General features: G+C 43.8%; 1 protein-coding gene across 5 annotated transcripts in view; it reads right to left on the reverse strand.

Moving 5' to 3' along the window:
* ECRG4 (ECRG4 augurin precursor) overlaps positions 1-21,900 on the reverse strand; it is a 73,082-nt gene that overhangs the window by 18,308 nt on the left and 32,874 nt on the right. Inside the window, exon 1 of one of the 5 annotated variants that reach the window (XM_048856882.2) lies at positions 16,506-16,738. The exons of 1 other annotated variant lie outside the window; for it this stretch is intronic. Coding sequence is in view for 2 of the 4 variants with exons in the window: in XM_048856862.2 (XP_048712819.2) it covers positions 11,003-11,058 (56 nt within the window). In the remaining 2 variants the exon portion in view is untranslated. Of the gene's footprint in view, positions 1-11,002; positions 11,137-14,790; positions 14,928-16,359; positions 16,481-16,505; positions 16,739-21,900 lie in introns of those variants that run through there. 3 more of the 5 variants (XM_048856891.2, XM_048856873.2, XM_048856862.2) reach the window with 3 other exon arrangements.

Below are 21,900 nucleotides of genomic sequence, written 5' to 3' on the forward strand. Positions count from 1 at the left end.
CATGGTTTAAAAGCAAGCATGTGAAAGGATTACTTTGCCCTGGCATTCGCGGTTCTCCTAGATGTAGTCCTAAAGCCTTTGCAAAAGGTTTCTGGGGAGGGCAGCCTTATTGCGTCCTTCATGGTAGGACACTTTACCACTCCAGGCCAGTAACACGTACTCGGGAATCATTGTAGAACAAAGCATTGCAGTGTATGTTTGCTGGCATTCAAACAACATCCGTTCTTTATCTCTCTGTGTTATCCTCAGGAGAGTGAGATATAATTCATGGTCACCTGGTTGAAATAGAGTGCTTTTCTTCAGGGGACACTCAGAGGAGCCCATTCCTGCTGGGCTGTTTGCCTGTGGCTAAACAGAAATGTTCCCCGCTGTTAGCCACAGGGAGGGGGGAAGGTTGAGGGGGTAGTCACGCGGTGGGGGGAGGCAAAATGCAACCTTGTAACGAAAGCACATGTGCTCTGTATATAATGTTAACAGCAAGGTTTACCCTGAAAGAGTGTAGCCACTGTTTTATAAAATGTGTCTTTTTAAATACCACTGTCCCTTTTTTTTTCTCCACCAGCTCAATGTGTTTCAATGATCACAGGATCTTCTCCTTCCCAGAGGCTAGTGAAGCTTAGAAAGAAAAAAAAACGCATTTGCGATGAAATGTTCTCCGAGCTCATGCTGTCCTCCCACACTGATGAATGCGTGGAGGCAAATAATGTCAGAGTGCAGGAAAGCACAAAATGACCGGGAGGAGAGGTGGCGGGCTGAAGAGAGTAAGTGGCGGGCTGAAGAGAGTAAGTGGCGGGCTGAAGACAGGGCTGAAGCTCAAATGTGGCGGCAGCGTGATGAGAGGAGGCAGGATTCAATGCTGAGGCTGCTGCAGGACCAAACCAGTATGCTCCAGTGTATGGATGAGCTGCAGCAAAGGCAGCTGGAGCACAGACTGCCACTGCAGCCCCTCTGTAACCAACCGCCCTCCTCCCCAAGTTCCATAGCCTCCACACCCAGACGCCCAAGAACGCGGTGTGGGGGCCTCCGGCCAACCAGCCACTCCACCACAGAGGATTGCCCAAAAAAAAGAAGGCTGTCATTCAATAAATTTTAAAGTTGTAAACTTTTAAAGTGCTGTGCTTAAAGTGCTGTGCGGCATTTTCCTTCCCTCCTCCACCACCCCTCCTGGGCTACCTTGGTAGTCATCCCCCTATTTGTGTGATGAATGAATAAAGAATGCATGAATGTGAAGCAACAATGACTTTATTGCCTCTGCAAGCGGTGATTGAAGGGAGGAGGGGAGGGTGGTTAGCTTACAGGGAAGTAGAGTGAACCAAGGGACGGGGGGTTTCATCAAGGAGAAACAAACAGAACTTCCACACCGTAGCCTGGCCAGTCATGAAACTGGTTTTCAAAGCTTCTCTGATGCGTACTGCGCCCTCCTGTGCTCTTCTAACTGCCCTGGTGTCTGGCTGCGCGTAACCAGCAGCCAGGCGATTTGCCTCAACCTCCCACCCCGCCATAAACGTCTCCCCCTTACTCTCACAGATATTGTGGAGCACACAGCAAGCAGCAATAACAGTGGGAATATTGGTTTCGCTGAGGTCTAAGCGAGTCAGTAAACTGCGCCAGCGCGCCTTTAAATGTCCAAATGCACATTCTACCACCATTCTGCACTTGCTCAGCCTGTAGTTGAACAGCTCCTGACTACTGTCCAGGCTGCTTGTGTACGGCTTCATGAGCCATGGCATTAAGGGGTAGGCTGGGTCCCCAAGGATACATATAGGCATTTCAACATCCCCAACAGTTATTTTCTGGTCTGGGAATAAAGTCCCTTCCTGCAGCTTTTGAAACAGACCAGAGTTCCTGAAGATGCAAGCGTCATGCACCTTTCCCGGCCATCCCACGTTGATGTTGGTGAAACGTCCCTTGTGATCCACCAGAGCTTGCAGCACTATTGAAAAGTACCCCTTGCAGTTTATGTACTCGGCGGCTTGGTGCTCCGGTGCCAAGATAGGGATATGGGTTCCATCTATAGCCCCACCACAGTTAGGGAATCCCATTGCAGCAAAGCCATCCACTATGACCTGCACATTTCCCAGGGTCACTACCCTTGATATCAGCAGATCTTTGATTGCGTGGGCTACTTGCATCACAGCAGCCCCCACAGTAGATTTGCCCACTCCAAATTGATTCCCAACTGACCGGTAGCTGTCTGGCGTTGCAAGCTTCCACAGGGCTATCGCCACTCGCTTCTCAACTGTGAGGGCTGCTCTCATCTTGGTATTCACGCACCTCAGGGCAGGGGAAAGCAAGTCACAAAGTTCCATGAAACTGCCCTTACGCATGCAAAAGTTTCGCAGCCACTGGGAATCGTCACAGACCTGCAACACTATGCGGTCCCACCAGTCTGTGCTTGTTTCCTGAGCCCAGAATCGGCGTTCCACAGCATGAACCTGCCCCATTAGCACCATGATGCATGCATTGGCAGGGCCCATGCTTTCAGAGAAATCTGTGTCCATGTCCTGATCACTCACGTGACCGCGCTGACGTCGCCTCCTCGCCCGGTATCGCTTTGCCAGGTTCTGGTGCTGCATATACTGCTGGATAATGCGTGTGGTGTTTAATGTGCTCCTAATTGCCAAAGTGAGCTGAGCGGCCTCCATGCTTGCCTTGGTATGGCGTCCGCACAGAAAAAAAGGCACGGAACGATTGTCTGCCGTTGCTCTGACGGAGGGAGGGGCGACCGATGACACGGCTTACAGGGTTGGCTTCAGGGAGCTAAAATCAACAAAGGGGGTGTCTTTACATCAAGGAGTATTTCAGGCAGGACTTCACGGAGGCTTCCAATAAGAAATGGTGCACCTAAGTTATCGTTCTTATTGGAACAAGGAGGTTAGCCTGGCCTCTGATTGATACATGGCTAGATTTACCTTGCTGCACCTTCTCTGTGAGTGACTGCAGTGTGACCTAGAGGAATGAGTCCCCTAGACAGGGGAGGGGGGAAGCAAATGAGTACAAAACAAATCTGGTCTATTTCTTGTTTTGATCCACTCCATCTATCTTTTACATCTTTGGCTGGCAGCAGACGGAGCAGAAGGACTGCATGCCATCCACATCTCATGGCTGCTCAGCAGAAGATGGTACAGTACGACTGCTAGCAATCCGTATCGCCTGCCTGCTCACCATAAGACGGTTCAATAGGACTGACTGCAGGACTAAAGAGAATGACCTGGTCAAGTCACTCTAAATTAAGTCCCTGCGCCCATGTCTGTCCAGGCACTCCCAGCCGACGTGGCCAGGAGCACCTCGGACATGACGATGACGGCTACCAGTCGTACTGTACCGTCTGCTGCCACAAGGCAAGGGGTTGCTGCTACTGTTTAGCAAAGCCGTACCACGTCTGCCAGCACCCAGGAGACATAGGGTGATGGTTACCTGAGCGGGCTCCATGCTTGCTGTGGTATGGCGTCTGCACAGGTAACTCAGGAAAAAAGGCGCAAAACGATTGTCTGCCCTTGCTTTCATGGAGGGAGGGAGGGAACGGGGGCCTGACGATATCTACCCAGAACCACCCGCAACAATGTTTTAGCCCCATCAGGCATTGGGATCTCAACCCAGAATTCCAATGGGCAGCGGAGACTGCGGGAACTGTGGGATAGCTACCCACCGTGCAACGCTCCAGAAGTCGACTCTAGCCTCGGTACTGTGGAAGCACTCCGCCGAGTTAATGCACTTAGAGCATTTTCTGTGGGGACACACACACTCGAATATATAAAACCAATTTCTAAAAAACCGACTTCTATAAATTCGACCTTATTCCGTAGTGTAGACATACCCTCAGACATGTTCTATTCAGGCTGCTTCCACACAATTTTCTAATGACCGCTTTCAGAGTAGCAGCCGTGTTAGTCTGTATCCGCAAAAAGAACAGGAGTACTTGTGGCACCTCAGAGACTAAGAAATTTATTTGAGCATAAGCTTTCGTGGGCTACAGCCCACTTCAGCGGATGCATTCAGAGGAAAATACAGTGGGGAAATTTATATACACAGAGAACATGAAACAATGGGTGTTACCATACACACTGTAATGAGAGTGATCAGGTAAGGTGAGCTATTATCAGCAGGAGAGGAAAAAAACCTCTCTTGTAGTGATAATCAAGATGAGCCATTTCCAGCAGTTGACAAGAATGTGTGAGGAACAGTGTGTGTGTGTGTGGGGGGGGGGGGGGAATAAACATGGGGAAATAGTTTTACTTTGTGTAATGACCCATCCACTCCCAGTCTTTATTCAAGCCTAATTTAATGGTGTCCAGTTTGCCAATTAATTCCAGTTCAGCAGTCTCTCGTTGGAATCTGTTTCTCAAGTTTTTTTGTTGAAGAATTGTGACTTTTAGGTCTGTAATCGCGTGACCAGAGAGATTGAAGTGTTCACCGACTGGTTTTTGAATGTTATAATTCTTGACATCTGATTTGTGTCCATTTATTCTTTTATGTAGAGACTGTCCAGTTTGACCAATGTACATGGCAGATGGGCATTGCTGGCACATGATGGCATATATCACATTGGTAGATGTACAGGTGAACGAGCCTCTGATAAGTGTGGCTGATGTGATTAGGCCCTATGAGAACACTTCAATCTCTCTGTTCACTCTGTTCACCTTACCTGATCACTCTCCTTACAGTGTGTATGGTAACACCCATTGTTTCATGTTCTCTGTGTATATAAAATCTCCCCACTGTATTTTCCACTGCATGCATCCGATGAAGTGAGCTGTAGCTCACGAAAGCTTATGCTCAGATAAATTTGTTAGTCTCTAAGATGCCACAAGTACTCCTTTACAATTTTCTAAGTCCTCCTTTCTCAGCTATTTTTGTCTCCCACTTCAACACTTCCCACCCTTTATATCTATTTTACACAGACCACACACCCCTCCCCCACATTAAAAGAACATCATTAAGGTTCCAAAGTCTAGCACTCAAAAGTTAGGAAATGCCAGAATTAATTTGACCCTCCCCTGTATATGCATTATGATACAGTCTTTAATTACATGAGCAGATACTATTCTTCCCCCAGGACCTCTGCCTCATTCAGTGCATAGGGTGGCTGGTGCACAATAATGAGCAGCTATTTAATGTTTTGTTTTCTCCTGGTTCAGTGTGTGGCTCCATGGTTTATTTATAGTTCAGACCTCACTTTGAAGATGTAATTATTAACTTCTTCCTGGGCTTTTCTACATGGGTCATTACAATTGTATCTGAGTGCTTCATAAACAGTTATTTTATCCATACAACACTCCTGGGGTTTGAGGGGTGATACTGGCCCCATTCTATAGATGGGACACTGAAGCACAGCAAGATTAAGGTCAAAAGTATGCGCTAATTTTGGGTGAATAATTTAAGATGCCTAGACCTGATTTTTCAGAGTCCTTTCAGTGTTAACACTTTATATGTTCACAGCACATTTCTCACTGACTTCAGTTGCCATTGGGAGTGCTCCGCACATGGACAAATTGGACTCCAAGGTCTCAGGTCAGGTACCAAGAAATTGAGGAACACAAAATTAGGATCACCTGTGAAATGTCTGGCTTGAGTGACTTGCCCAGCAATTCCATAAAAGTTCTGTGGTACAGAAGTGCCCAGTCCCATCACAGCCTGCAGCAGCCCAGAGCTGCAATTGTAGGGAAAGTCTGCTCAGCCCTGGACTGAAGCATGCTCAGTGTGGATGGATTCTTTTGAAGATTTTACCTACAAAGCTCTATCAAGTTTCTACTGCAAGTTTCTAGTGCAAACTGTGATTTTTCAAAGGATTATAACTTGGCTAAATTTAGGCAAATTTTCACAGGGATGGCTAAAGACACACCCCTGAGATGAAGACCGCCCACCCCATCAGACATATTTCCAGTCCCTGTTCCAGAGTATGGGGGCACTACAGCTGACCAAGAAAATGTTGCCAGAATTTTTAACATGGGCCAAATAACATATTTTCCCCAAGACTCATTCTCAGAAATGGCTGAATTGTTTTGGCTGAAATTTCCCATCAAATTCAGCCTGAGACATACACCCAGCATGGAAAATTTCAGCCTAAAGGGTTAAAGTTTGGCAAAATTGTAAGTAACTGAAAACAGGAGTTTATAGAGGGCAGGGCTGGACAACCTACATAATACATGATGCTACCAGCCCCAGCTCCGGTGCTCAGATTCTGACTGTAAAAACATAACACGTGTCTTTCTGACATTATCCCATCTGACCTTGTACTTCTCTTGAATTGCTTCAATGCCATATTTATTGGTCCTGTTTTAAATCGATAAATTCTAGTCTCGTAACTGCCCTCCCTAAATCTCTCTGTTAGAAGTCTGTGCCTTTCTTGCTTTGATGTTAGACTGTAGTCTATGTTTCTGATTTACAGTATATTTTGTTTCCAGAAGACTGCACTTTTTGTAGTTTTTCCTCTTTACTGCTGCCATGTAAAAGATCATGACATCTTTAAATCTTGCGGCATGAAATCCCACTGCACCAGGTTATGCTTGGATCCCAGCAAGTTCAATGTAGTGTTTACTAACCTGGCTGTACAGTACTGTATAGCTGCAGAGTATGGAACCGTGAAAGTTGGAACCTGCCTTGTTAATTCTGGCATACATTTTTGTGAATACATCACTTAAAACATAAAAGAGTAGTACCATGGAGTGCCACGTGTTCCCAAAGTTAAATCCCAGTGGGACAATGACATATTTCTACAAAACCTGCAAAATATTACACTACAGAAATGTAACACAAACAAACACAGGTTCAGCTGTCAGCTCTTCGCTGCTGTTTGACAAGATTCTCTGGGGAATTGCGGGGTGGGGACCGTAACCAGTAGGTGAAGCTGATCAAAACTCAGAATTTTCAGTTTGTGGGAAATGTTGACGTGTTGAAGCTTCTTTTCATTCTGATCTGGGATCAAAACAAAATACTTTTGAAATTTTCCACAAACCAAAATATCTGAAAAATGTTGGGGGGGGGGGGGGGGGAATGGAAGGAGGGATTTCAAATTTTTGTTTTAGTTTTCAGAAATTTCATTCCAAAATATCTAGGAGCATAAAAATTGTGTGAAGGTGTCAAAATGCTTTATTACCACACACCCACCCACACATACAAGACACTCTGATCTAGAAAACATCAGTAATTAGAAGCTGCCCTTAATGATTTTAAAAATAAAACAGAAAGAGACTATTTCAATTATTATACTAGGTCATCTTGTGACACGGCAGTAGTAGCAGTGCATGCTATGCATCTCCACGTCATAAAATATAACAAAAATTAAATCTGAAACAAGATCTCAAAATGCCAAAACAAAATTTCCTCAACAAAAATGTTCCAAAATGAAAAGTTTTCATTTCAGTTTTTCCCCATGTGATTTACTGTAGAAATTGACATGGTATTCTAAAATGTTTTGATGAAAATGGCATTTTCTGTTGGGGAAAAAAGGGTTCCACTAAAGTTTTCCAGCCAGCTCTATTCCCTGATTCTGTAGGCTGGCCCAGTGCTGACATACTTGCATGAGTACGCCGGGCTCCTCCAGAAAGGGAATTCTCTGCTGGGCATTTGCAGGCTAGTTTTGAACTGTGTACAGAAACGGACCCATAATATTTTTTCTTGTTTACTGAATAATCTAAAAGCACCAGCAACATATTGTTTTTTCAAAATGCCCAGATTAAACGTTAGTCATGCTTCACACTCGCAGTAAAACTCTCCTTTATAATAATCATTTTTTTACTCATTCCCATTTTTAGTTTTTGCTACTAGTCACGACAAATAAAGAGGACCCTGCAGTTGTACAACTGAAGGAAAGACCATGAAAAGGGTAGGGAATCTTCAAGCTGAAAATCATCGTTCTCCCATTTAGTTTTTCAATTAAATAATTTGTCTGGATGTGTTTTATCTGCGAAGCGCTAGTTTGAAATGTAGTTAGCCAGATCATAGGGTCCTAATTCTGCAAGGTGCTGATCACCTCTTGATAGATCTGAGTTCCTGCAGCTCCCACTAAAGTCAATAGGATGTGTAGGAGGCTGCATGATCTAGTCGCTAGAGCACTGAACTAGGACTCACGAGACCTGCATTCTGTCCCTGGCTCTGCCACTGGCCAGTTGTAACCTTCAGTAAGTCATTTCACCTCTGTTTCCTCTCCTACATTTTGTTTGTCTTGTCTACTTACACTGGTAGCTCTTTGGGGCACAGACTATCTTTCACTTTATGGGTGTCATTTGGGACCCTTAGGTTCTATTCTTTCCTGGGTATCTGGCTGGGAATCTTGCCCAATGCTCAGGGTTTAGCTGATCGCCATTTGGGGTCGGGAAGGAATTTTCCTCCAGGGCCTCTTCCAATCCGCCCTGGAGGTTTTTCGCCTTCCTCTGTAGCATGGGGCACGTGTCACTTGCTGGAGGATTCTCTGCTCCTTGAAGTCTTTAAACCATGATTTGAGGACTTCAATAGCTCAGACATAGGTGAGAGGTTTATCGCAGGAGTGGGTGGGTGAGATTCTGTGGCCTGCATTGTGCAGGAGGTCTGACTAGATGATCATAATGGTCCCTTCTGACCTTAGTATCTATGAAAGGCTAGAAGGCTAAAGTTCTCTGGTCTCATGCAGATGCAGGATGGATAGCGGCAGCACAAGCGTCCTCATCCCATTCTGCCAATGTGACTCAAGCCTCCCGAGAGGTGCCACCTTTATGGGGTGAGAGTATAGGGCAATAGCCATGGGGGTCTTGCATTATTTGGCCTCTGGGACATGCGGGGTGGCAGGGTCCCAGAGCATGGGCTCCAACCTAAGCCCAGAAGTCTACACAGCCCCACAGCCCAAGCCCGAGTTGGCTGGCACAGGCCAGCCATGGGTTTCTCTTTGCTATGTAGACACAAACTCCGTTCAGTTCCCAGAGGGTATCAACTCATTTTATATAAGCAATCATAATAATTTATAGTTACTACCCACTTGGGCTGAATTTGAACTAACAGATGAAAGGATCCAAAGTCTATTACCGTAACTCCCTGTTTTCTTTTTTGTTTTGGTTATGCAAACTAGTGCTCATTTCTTCATCTTCCAGGCCTGGTGATCTTGATTTGCATAACATTTAGTTTTCCTGCTATATCATATCTTCTTACTGCACTCCTTCCATTAGAGATCAGTGTCCTCAGTTCTTGTTATAGTCCAACAATACCTATAGCCCCTATAACCTCCCCAAATAAAAATCCTGTCGTTCCACTCGTCTGTGTTGTCGTCACAAGATCCATCATGAAAGACACTGCCACAGAATACATTACTGCTAAAGATGCAATAGCTTTAAGTCTAATATGCAATACCTGAGCCTTACTGAGGGTTGGGGTAATTGTTTGGAAAATGATACCTTGGTTGCATTGATCTCTTTGTTTTCCATTTATGTCCTGACTATTGTTCAGCTATGTGGAAGCCAGTGAACACATAGATAAGCTCTGTGGGGAGTTACTGTAACTTATAAAAATAGCATAAGCGTGGTAATAATTGCATGATAGAACAGGAGCGGCCCCCAAAGTGACATAAGATTATTTTTGTTCAAGTAATAAGAGGGTTTGGAACCTATTCTCAAAGATGATCACTTAAAAATAAATCTTTTCTTGCTGATTACCGCAGATTTTCATGTCAAAGCTGTGACAGCGTGACATGTAATATAACTCACAGTTGGGAATCACTTGTAAATTGGCGACAAGAAGATAGAATGCTTGAAGCCTATTTTTTGTGAAAGGAAAATTGTGGGAGCACAAAGCACTCATTCTCTTCGAAGCACACCAAGGTTCAGTGGGGTTACAATTCCCATAGGGCTACCATGAGCTCTGTTGGTGGGGTTTACATGGTTGTGGTGAAATCCTAGCTCCCCTGAAGTCTATAGGAGTTCTGCCATTGATTTCAATAGAGTCAGGATTTCACGCGGAAATCATTTTATCCTGAAATGCATGCCATCAGTTTGTCCTTTCAAAATAGACATTTAGTGAAACAACCCAGCAAATTATATTATCAAACTAGCATAACAACAGTCTAGTGGAGCCTTTTCATAGTAACATTCTTCTCTGAGTCTTAATTTATTTTTTGCCTACTGTAAACTTGACTGAGGAGCTTCAAGAATCCTACAGAGAATGAAGAGAGAGAAAAGAAACAAACAGCTATTTTACCAAAAGAGGGTGTTTGAGTTGTAGGGCAGTGGTTCTCAGCCAGGAGTCCGGAGCCCTTTGGGGAGCTGTGAGCAGGTTTCAGTGGGTCCACCAAGCAGGACCAGCGTTAGACTCACTGAGGCCTAAGGCAGACAATCTAAGCCCTGCCACGCAGGGCTGAAGCCCAGGGCCCTGAGCCCTGCCACCCAGAGCTGAAGCAGAAGCCTGAGCCACTCAGCTTCACGTGGTGCCCTGTAGCGTGGGGCCCTGGGCAACTGCCTAGCTTGCCATTCCACTTGCTATTCCTTAACAGCAGCTCTGGCTTTTATATGCAGAGCAACAATTGGTGTGGTATAAGTGGGCCACGGAGTTTTTATAGCATGTTTGGGGGCGGGGGGCAGGCTCAGAAAGAAAAAGGTTGAGAACCCCTAATGTAGTAAAGAAATTGCAGAGAGAAATTTCTGAAAAATCAATATTTTAACAACAGTTTTCAAAAAAAACCCATATCATAAACAATGCTCAACCACTGCATTTGTGTAAATTGCCATAATAATTTCAGTTCTAATCCAAATGAAAATATGTCTGGGCTTTGGAGGTTCATAAACTGTGGAGGCAGGTTGACCACTTCAGGTGAAAGGAAAGGTTTGTTTCCTATAGTCCATTAAACTACTGTGGTTGTGGTTGCCAAGCCACCCATAAGCCTGTTTTCTCCATGTTTGCAATAGCCTCCACTAACCACTGCAAGTTGCTCCAGCCCCAGACTGGGATTAATTAACCTGCAGGATAACTGTCCTACTCTAGACTGGTCTTCTGGCTGGCAAAACCAGTAAAAAAGCACACTAATAGCTCATGGGATACTTACTCGGTTATTTGATTAGCTACTGGGAAGTTCTTTATCCAGTCCTCTTCTCCTTTCATAGTGGGGTTCTTTCATCTCTCAGTAGAACAGGAAATGTTCACAAATTCACCCATGATAGATCGAACTAAAACTCAAATCTGTTTAGGTTAACACAATCATATAAAACTGTTCTATTATTCATAGAGCGGAGCAAATTCTTTTGTAAACAAAATATTAGACAAACGTAGCTCTTCTTTTCCCTCACAGATGATCTGTGAATAGTTTAAGTAATTTAGAGTAATGAATTCCCAAATATTAGTAAACAGTTTATGCAAACATATTTTGCAGCTGGATGAATAGATTTGTGTTATTGACCACCTAAGTCGCATGGCATTGTTTCTGTTGGATAATTCCCAGTCCACTGAGTTTTCATGGTGGCCACTGAGCACTTCTGGCATGAACACTCACATGACTGCAGATAAGCCTGAGCTTCCACAACACTGTCTCTTTCTGTGCACACTCTAATGAACAACATTTTGTCCATATGCATTTTTGCAGAAAGTTACTAGAAGAAATGGTAAATACCATTGGAGGGCACCTGCGTTTTTATTAAAATGAATGTTCACAGGTATTTTTTGCCATATTAAACCACCTCAGACTGTGAACAATTTAGCCATAAACAATTATAATGTGGCATTTTTATTATACTTAATTATTTGTATTGTAATAGTGTCCAGAGGCCCTAATTCCTAATACAAATTCAGACTCTATTTGCTAGGCGATGTACATACACATAGGAAGACCCCACCTCTGTTCTGAAGAGCTTACAGTCTCAGGGTATATGTGTTTGCAGCCTCAGAGCCTAATTTAAGATGAAATGCACAAAGTGAATATGACAAGCATTCGGAGGGAAGGCAAGGGAGAAGGGCAACAGTAAAAACTTTGTGCATTTACACAGACTCACTATGTGCACAATGTGATTGTGCTGAATAACTTCAAAAATACTTTAATTATTTGTATAAAAATAAACTATCAGCTAAAACCAACTTCCCCTCAACCTAGACATCACTGATTAGCCAGTTTCTTGTAGAGGTCACAGCAGAAGTGGATCTTGAGGAGGAATCTGAAAGAGAAAAGGACACTGGCCTTTCTGATTGTTTCAAAGAAGGTCTTCTATACAGAAGAGATACTGTAGAAGAAAGCAGGAGCGGAGGATATACTGGCTGGTAAGGCTAGCATCATGCCAGAACAGAGAGGCCGGGGAGCAATGTGAGGACAAGAGTGGGTGAGCCAGGAGTAGAGTTGAGTAGCTCTTGAAGATGAGGACAAGATACAAACAAGTGACATTTTCCCTAAACCAAGTACAGCTTTGCTGCAGCGGCACCTTTCACCTATTGACGTTGAGAGGTGCACAGAGCCTCACAGCAACTGTTACAGTACTAACTATGGAAACAGACATTTTAAAGAATAAAATGCAGGATATTTTAGGTTGCTGCACTCCCACTGAGACCAAGTCTTGGATTCCGATATTGTGACTAATGAGTGTCATGGAGAGAATCATTAAGAAAGGGATAGATAATAAGACAGAAAATATCATGTTACCATTATAGAAATCCATGGTATGCCCACAACTTGAATACTGCGGGCAGATGTGGTCATCCCATCTCAAAAAAGATATATTGGAATTGGAAAAGGTTCAGAAAAGGGCAACAAAAATTATTAGGTGTCTGGATGGCTGCTGTATGAAGAGAGATTAATAAGACCGGGACTTTTCATCTTGGAAAAGAGACAACTAAGGGGGATATGATAGAGGTCTATAAAAATCATGACTGGTGTGGAGAATGTAAATAAGGAAGTATTATTTACTCCTTCTCATAACACCAGAACTAGGGGTCACCAAATGAAATGAATAGGCAGCAGATTTAAAACAAACAAAAGGAAGCATTTTTTCACACACTGCACAGTCAACCTGTGGAACTCCTTGCCAGAGGATGCTGTGAAGGCCAAGAGTATAACAGTCTTCAAAAAAAAAATTCATGGAGCATAGGTCCATCAACGGCTATTAGTCAGCATGGGCAGTGATGGTGTCCCTAGCCTCTGTTTGGCAGCAACTGGGAATGGGCGACAGGAGATGGATCACTTGATGATTACCTGTTCTGTTCATTCCCTTTGAGGCACCTGGCACTGGCCACTGTTGGAAGACAGGATACTGGGCTAGATGGACCTTTGATCTGACCCAGTATGGCTGTTCTTGTGTTCTTATGTTCTTAATCTGAGGTCCCTTTTTTAATTGCCAGGGGTTCATCCTTGCCAAAATCCAGATTCCTGTGCTAACGCACTATAGACTGTACTTTTACCGTCAACAAGTTTCAATATCTTTCCTTAGCCAGTGCTTTCAAAGACTGCTGACAGACTTAAAATAATCAGTGTAGATACCTGTCCTTTGCATATCATCACTAGGAGATCAGTCAAGAAGGCTACTGTAGCCTTTGTGCTGTCACACCCAGGCTGAAAGTTATGCTGAAGGGTATCAAGGAAATCTGAGGATGTCAAATAATAGAACAGTGGGGACAAGAAATTTAACTAGTTTGAAGATGCAGTTTGAAGATGCAGTTTGAAAAATTTATGAATGGGATTATATGACATGGTTGCCTGCAATAGCAGGGAACTGATTTGATGACCTAGGAGGTCCCTTCCAGTCCTGTGGTCCTAAATTACACCAAAATTGCTTTGCCACAGAATTTGCAAGATGGTAAGTTCAGGTGGATCTTGAACTCTTAAGAGGGGCCATGAAATAGGTGCACTAAAAATAATAAATATCAGATCAAAGTGCAGTTCCCTTCAGATAATTATTCTATATAACATTAGGTTTTGTCAGTCATAAGTCATGTCTAGCACAGTGTGAAAGTACCCCTAGCATTCAGCCTCTATGCAAGAAATCTTCTTAGTATTTTTCAAGGAGAAATGTTTCCCCTTGTACCTCACACTGCTAGATTAGTCATTCCCTTGTTTTGGAAGAAAGAAGCAAATCCAAATCTTTTTGGATGGGTCTTTAAATATGTTTGCTAAAAATCTACTTTGCCCAGGAATGATAAGTGGCTGGGGAGAATTCTAATACAAAAGCGTTGCTGAACTGTTAAATGTTTGACTGAAAAGAACACACAGATAAAACTGTATGTTGAGTTGAGTAGAGACTTTTGAAAAATAACTGACCCACATACAAAGCTTTCCTGACAACATTGTCTGGTGCTGCTTTCTCTGGTTTTGACTTTTGCTTTTAATTTGAATTTCAGAATAGAAGTCAGACGGGGCTAAAATACCAGACATTAAAGGAGGCTCCGTGAAATCAATCCTGTCACATTAGTGCATATCCAGTTATTATTGAGTGTAGCACAAAGATCTTCCATTTCGCCATTAAATAAATTAAAAGTTCAAATAGTCAAAAACTTACTTCGATATCAGTTGCTAAAACTGGCAAGACTACGTAAAATGAAAACAAAACATCCCTCTTTCTGTAGAAAGATAAACATTTGAAATCCATTAGTAAACTTAATTCATTTCATGTCAAAAGTTCTCTGAAACCTCGGAAGTGTCTGTAGGAGAATCACTTCTTGACCTGTTACTGCAGTATTGCATTAAAGCTCATTGCTTCTTCATTTTCTACATGGATCTGCTAATGTCCTTCTCTCATGCCAAAGGGCAAATAATGTTTTCTCACCACACATCCCAAACTTAAGAAAAGAGCAAAAGGGAGGATTCTGCATGGTAAGGATTTCCCTAGCACTAAACACCAGATTTTCATAAGAGCTCACCTCACAACAAGGCAACCAAATAGAGGCTTGGTGCGAAATTCCGGTCCCATTTAAGTTAATCTGCATTTTGCCATTGACATCCATGAAGCCAGGATTTCAGCTCGGATTTTCCGAACAGTCTGATGCCTAGCAGCTCCCATGGACACCCTTATGATCAGATTATCCAAAGAGCTCAGTATCCAGTGTGCTCAGAGTCTTCGAAAATCTGGCTGTACATTCATATGTGGCAGCCCACTCACTGCAGAAGATGAGGACGGCTTTCTTTGCAATATTTCCAAAAATATTGCTCCTTAATGTACTCTCCAATGCAGTGGATCAATACTCTCTGAAAGTCTGCCACTGATATACTGTATAAATACGTGACCTCTTTTAAAGACATTTTAAAGGAAAGTATAATACCAAGTAGGTGTGTGCTTAACAGACCAAGTTCTACACAGAGGTGTAATAAGGACAATTCTTTCCCGTGTCAAAACTTTAATGACACTGTATTAGTGCAGCAAATTATTCACTCTATTTAAATGAGGCCCTTTATACCGTATATGTAGATGTCGGCATGCAACTGATCATTTAATTGATAAAATGAATATTTAACACAGGCTTCTATTTTATCTTTGCATTTAACTACATGCCTCTAAATTTCAAACACAAACTAGAATGCATCAGGCCAACTATTTAAGGCCAAGTCTACACTACTGACTTCTGCCAGCATAACTATGTGTCAACGGAGTCTGAAGAAATACAATTTGCGACCGATACAGCTGTGCAAACACAAGCTCCTAGTGTAAATTCAGTTACATCAGCAAAACTGCACTTTTGTTGGTATAATTTATTTTGCTGCGGGGGTGGGGGTGGTTGGAATAAGCTTTTCCAGCAAAAACTCAGTGTTGTCAGTATAAGCCATAAGTACAGACATGCTGAGATACCTGTATCAGCAAAGTACTTCTAACATAGGCATGGCTTAAGTCTTCAACTTTGTCTATACAGGATCCAGGAACAAACATTTAAGGAGCACACTCACTCGCCTTTCCAAACCTGTTAACTAGCTCAAGCTAACTGGCAATCAATTGAGGTAAATAAACATGGTGCAGACAGAGCCGTCAGCTTTCCTTTATGAATCACAGTAACAGCACAGCTATCAAGACAAGTTTTCTTTTATTAAAAATAAAACAAGCCCGGTTCCTTTTCAAACAGTTTAAATTACATTTTCAGTCATTGTGTATAGTAGCATAGAAGACATCCTGTTAGATGTAACATAACAAACCTATAAAAGTGCATTACTTCAACCCCAGTGTGTCCATGTTACAAACTACAATAGGAGAAAACACTCTGCTTCCATATAAATAAAGGATTTTATTGTTCTTTCCTTGACGATTATCTAAAAATGAAGGCTATATTGAGAAATCAACAATGTTACTACTGTCCACACCTCTAATATGCTTCAGTGGAATACTCACTGTATTGCAGCGGTAGTAGTTTTAGACATTTAGACACACACACCAACAAACTAGATTTCTGTGAGCAAAGAAAAATATTTACACTGCAGGAATGCACAGATAATTGAAGACTAACCTGTTTCCCCTACGATACCCGTAGTTGTTGTCAGCACAATCCTAAGTGTTACAGTAACGTTTCCTCCTGGTACTGTCTAAAGAATCCTAATATGATTTTTGACTTTCCTCCCGTTTCTACAGCAAACACATATTTTATCAGTTTACCTTTAAAATAATATGCTTCCTGTCTCCTTCCCAAATGCCTGGCCAGAAGAAATGATCTTTTCTGTCACAGAACAAGTTTCTCTTTATTGAAGCATTTCTTGACTTCTGAAAGTAGGGCAAGAAGTGAGTAGGTGGCAGAGGAAAAGGGTTCCAAATGCTGAGACCACCTGACTGGTGGAGAACTAATATATGAAAGGCATATTTATTCTATTGCTAGTGAATTCCAGCCCCTTTGCTGAAATATTCTACTAAGCATTCTGTGGACCAAGTGTGGCGAATCATATTTCTGCTTAATCAGAAGGAGGCCTGACTGTCTTCAGAAGGATGATTGCAAGCAGATGTACCCCGGTGTGCTCATGTAAAAAGAATTCAATTCTTTTGTGTAGGCTGTATGATGAGCAACAGATTTTAGGGAGTATTTCAATCTTTCTTAATTTCTTGCAGGTGTTAGAAGCAAGTATATTCTGGCTGGGTAGACAAGATCATTGCATATGTCATATTCCTGTGTGTCTGCGTGATCTGGCCTCATTTACCCTAAGGCACACTCCTACCAGGCTTAGCAGAAGGAGCCGGGGAACAGGGCATGATCTCCAGCAGTGCAAACCTTACATTTACTGTATGCAGTAAGGCATCAAGGAGGGTGCTCAGCACTGAAAAACACTGACATCTAACTACTGACAAAGCCCTTTACCAGCCAGTAATCAAATCAGGGAATTATCTTAATGCTTGATATTAGTAATATCACACTATTTTCTCTGAGAATATACAAGAAACACAGCACAAATGCCCCTCAGTGGGTTATCAGCAGCAGGGATTGAACCTAGGCTGTCAGGATCTAAATGCACAAGCCTTTACTGCATGAGCTACACACCCCCTTCTCTGGCTAGCCTGTAGCACGCTCATCCATCTTTGTGATTGGTATGTCTGTGCTGCCCCTGTGAGGGAGCCGCCCAGCCTGGGTATGCATACTCAGGTGAGCAGGGCTGGCACAAGCATGCTAAAGGTAGCGTGTGGACACTGCAGCACCAGCGGAGGCTCAGGCTAGCCACCTGAGCTTGGCTGGCTAGCACGATCCTCTGCTGGTGCTGCAACCTCCACACAGCTATTGTTAGCTTGCTAGTGGCAGCTGTGCTCAAACAAGTCCGTCTACCCGAGCCGGGAGGTTCACTGCCAGCTACCGGGTAGACCAGGGGTCTCAAACACGCGGCCCGCAGAGTTATTTCCTGCAGCCCTCCATAGGCGCCGATTCCACTGGCAGCCAAGCTCCCCAGCTGTTTGGCGGTGCCAAGAACTTTCCAGGAGGGAGGGGGGAGGAATGGGGATGTGGCGCGCTCAGGGGAGGAGACCGAGAAGAAGCGGGGCTGAGGGGATGATTTAGGGAAGGGGTTGGAATAGGGGCAGGGAGGAGACAGAGTTGGAGCGGGAACTTTGGGGAAGGGGTTGGAATGAGGGCAGGGAAGCGGCGGGAAGAGGTGGGGCAGGGGGCAGGGCCTCATAGAAGGGGTGGAGTGGGGGCAGGGCCAGGGGCAGAGGTGTGGGGCTTTAACCAAAGTAATTCTAAAAGTAAATGCGTGTTTTGTCATTTGAGTGAGGTGCATGACTGAGTGTTTATATTTTATTAAAACCCCTTTTTGCATTACAGTTTTAAAATAGCTAATATATTGACTTTTAATAGCACACTATCTTACTCCTCATTTTTTTCATTTTTGACTATACTTTTGTATTGTTGTATGAAAAGGTTTCAGTGATGCAGCCCTCGGGCCAATGTACGAGTCCTCATGTGGCTCTCATGGTGATTTGAGTTTGAGATCCTGGGTGTAGATATACCCTATGTGGCTTAGCCACAACTAGATGGGGACAGAGTGGCACACTGAGCAGGCATGGCTTACCTACCTTCCCGGGCAGGGCAAGTGTGTCCTGAGCTTCAGAGGCTTCCCAGTTCAATTCCATGCATGGGCTGCTCCAAGAGGGGGACAGAGGGCCACACAAGGTAGGCATGGCTTACAGAAATAATTCAGACAGACACCACATACACCAGCTAGACATAATAGAGTTCAACTTCCACAAAGGGATGCTGGTAACTTCCTAAATAATTAAAAGAAATCACAAATAGTTTAAAAACTCCTAACTGGAGTCAGGCTTAATTCTGGAGATTCACAAGCTAATAACCTGTGAAACCTTTATGCCGGTGAAGTAGTATTATGGTTTGTGGCCTCTGCTTACTGCAGTCCCAACATGCTCCCAGGGACTTCAAAGCTGCTAGTACTGTAGCTTGTTAGTATTTTTGATTTGCAAACTAGGGAAATTGGTTCAGATGAAATTACACAACATTGAAAGCCTAGTCTCAAAGAGTAGCTATCAATAAATTCACCGTCAAACTGGGACAATGTATCCAGTGGGGTCCCACAAGGGTTGATCCTGGGTCCAGTACTATTCAATACTTTCATTTAATGTCTCGGATGATGGAGTAGAGAGTACAGTATGTTTATAAAATCTGCAGACGTCTCCAAGTTGGGAGGAGATGCAAGCACTTTGGAGGAGAGGATTAGAATTCAAAATGAATTTGATACATTGGAGAGTTGGTCTGAAATCAACACATATGAAATTCAACAAAGACAAATACAAAGTATTTCGCTTAGTAAAGACTAATCAAATGCACAACTATAAAATGGGGAATAACTGGCTAGGTGGTAGTACTGCTGAAAAGGATTGGGGCCTGGGGTTATAGTGGACCAGAAATAAAATACGAGTCATGGTATGATGCTGTTGTGAAAAAGGGAAAGGTAATTCTGTGGTATATTAACAGGAGTGGCATATGTAAGACAGGAGAGGTAATTAGTCCTCTCTACCTGGCACTGGTGAGGCCCCAGCTGCATTACTGTGTCCAGTTTTGGGCACCATACTTTAAGAAAGTTCTGAACAAATAGGAGAGTTCCAGAGGAGAGCAACAACAGTGATAAAAGGTTTTAAATACCTGACCTTTGAAGAAAGGTTGAAAGAATTGGGCATGTTCTGTCTAGAGCAAAGACTGAGGGGGACCGGATAACAGCCTTCAAATATGTTAAAGGCTGTTACAAGAGGATAGTGATAAATTGTTCTCCATGACCACTGGGGAAGGACAAGAAGCAATCAGCTTAGTTTGCAACAAAAGAGACTTAGGTTAGCTATTAGGAAAAACTTTCTAATTATACAGATAGTTAGATAGATACAGATAGAGGGAATGCACTGCAACAGGTTACCTAGGGAGGTTATGAAATCCTTGTCATTGAAAGTTTTAAGAACAGGATGGACAAAAACCTGTCAGGGATGGTCTAGTGAGAAGTTGCTACTCACATCCAATCTCTTTAGTATATTAATCTTAGATTGAATATTTGCTAGGTAACCTGCTTTGATCTGTTTGCTATCCCTTATAATCACTTAAAATCTCTCTTTTGTAGTTAATAAATTTGTTTTTGCTTTATTTCAAACCAGTGTGTGGGAGCTATAAGTTGGGGCAAAAAAGCTGTTGTATATTTCCTCTCCACATTGAGGGAGGGGGTGAATTTCATGAGCTTATGCTATACCGATCTCTGTGCCAGAGGGAGCGTGTGCTCTTGAGCAGCTGGACAGTTCCTTAGCTGGAGGCTCCCCATGCAGAGCTGATCACAGCAGCCTATAAGTTCTGCAGCTGGGTGTGTTCTACCTGTGTATATGCTGGTGAAAGAGCAAGCTTGGAGAGCTTGGCAACTTATCACAGAACCAAAGTGTGAGAGGAAGCCCAGGCTGGTGAGTCAGGGGGGCTCAGTGATACCCCAGTTCCAGGTGGCACCCCAGAGGGAACCCATCACAACTTCCCCCAATAAGTGCCTGTCCTCTGAAAACTCTATCCCCTCTGCATACACTATCCCAAAGGGCTTCCCTAGCAAGGTCACCAGAGGTTGAAGTACTGCCAACTCCAAAAGTTCAAAAATCATGATATACCCCCCCCCCCCAAAAAAAATCATTAGGCTTTTTAAAAAAAGAAATACTATTCTCTTGATTGTTGAACTCCCCCTGCCCACCCCCGGTGTATGAGTGTCACTGTTCTAGTGCTGTCAACTCTCACGCACTTATACGGGAAGGTGATTTTTGGGTCTCTCTGAAGAAGCTCTCACTGCAAGACCCAACTGAGATTAAATTAGACAGATTTCTACCAAATGCTGCCTTATATCACAGAGCTTCCAGCTTCATTCCAACCCCCCCAAATTCTAATTCATTCTGCCGCCCCAGTCCCACATCTGCCCCTTGCCCCTGTATGCACCTCAGCACCTCCTGCAGCTCCAGGGGTTCCTCACCCTTTTTCCCCCTTCCCAGGCCTGGTGTTGCAAGGATGGAAAGGAGAGGAGGGAGGAAGAGAGGGGAGCAAAGAGCAGAGTGACCTATTTTTCCTGAGAGGGAGGGAGGAGAGAGCTTGGTAGCTGGCTCTTTCTGTTGCATCTTGTCATCAGCAGTTCCCTCACTGCCACTCAGAAATCTCTCAGCTCCTGAGGGGAGGAGGACGAGCACTGCCAGCTTCCTGAAATGCTCTGATTGATCGGCTGTTCTTCTCCAGGACTGTGCCCGTAATTCCATTTCTTGTGATAATACTGGGAGAGTTGGCAACACTGTAACTGTACCTATTACCTACAAAACTAGGCAGACAGGGTGATGGAACCTTCTTAAAGAGTATCCATAGGCAGGGACCATGTCTTTCTATATAGCTGTATTGTGCCTACCTCAATGGGGCTCGGATACTGACTGGAGCATTTGGCTGTTACTGTAACACAAACCATAGAAAGTATGGGGTGGAAGTGACCTCGGGATGCCATTTTAACCCCTCCCCCAACCCCACGCTGAAGCAGAACCAAGTATACCTAAATGATGATTCAAACCAGTTGCAGAGCATCCAAGGGGCAAGCTGCCCTTGCTTGCAGCTTAAAACCCCCAGGTATTCCTTTCATATGCTAGAAACCCCTCTAGCCTGGGTCCAGCACTTCCACCCAGTTCAGTCCTTGTTCTCTGGTGTTTCCAAGAGTCTCCTTTGGGTGTGGAGTCAGTGAAGAACCACAGTGGTGTCACTCCCCCGCCTTAAATAGCTTTTGCATATGGCAGGACCCCTTGTCTCCAAGCTTGATTCCCTAAGATCCATTTTCAAAAGCACCTCAGTCACTTAGAAGCCTCACTCTCATTCAATGGTACTCATGTCACACTCCCTGTCAGTACCCGGCCCAAGCTGGGGAACCTAATGATCCACCCAGCCGACCAAATTTGGTGATGAATCCTGGTCATGTGCCACCTGAGGCACACTATGCATATGCTAAGAAGCAGCTTCCTAACTGACTTAGATGCTTTTGAAAATGGCATTTAGGTGCCTTTGAACATTGTTCTCAGTGTGCCT

Source organism: Caretta caretta, chromosome 1, assembly GCF_965140235.1.
Source record: "Caretta caretta isolate rCarCar2 chromosome 1, rCarCar1.hap1, whole genome shotgun sequence".
Taxonomy (NCBI): domain Eukaryota; kingdom Metazoa; phylum Chordata; order Testudines; family Cheloniidae; genus Caretta; species Caretta caretta.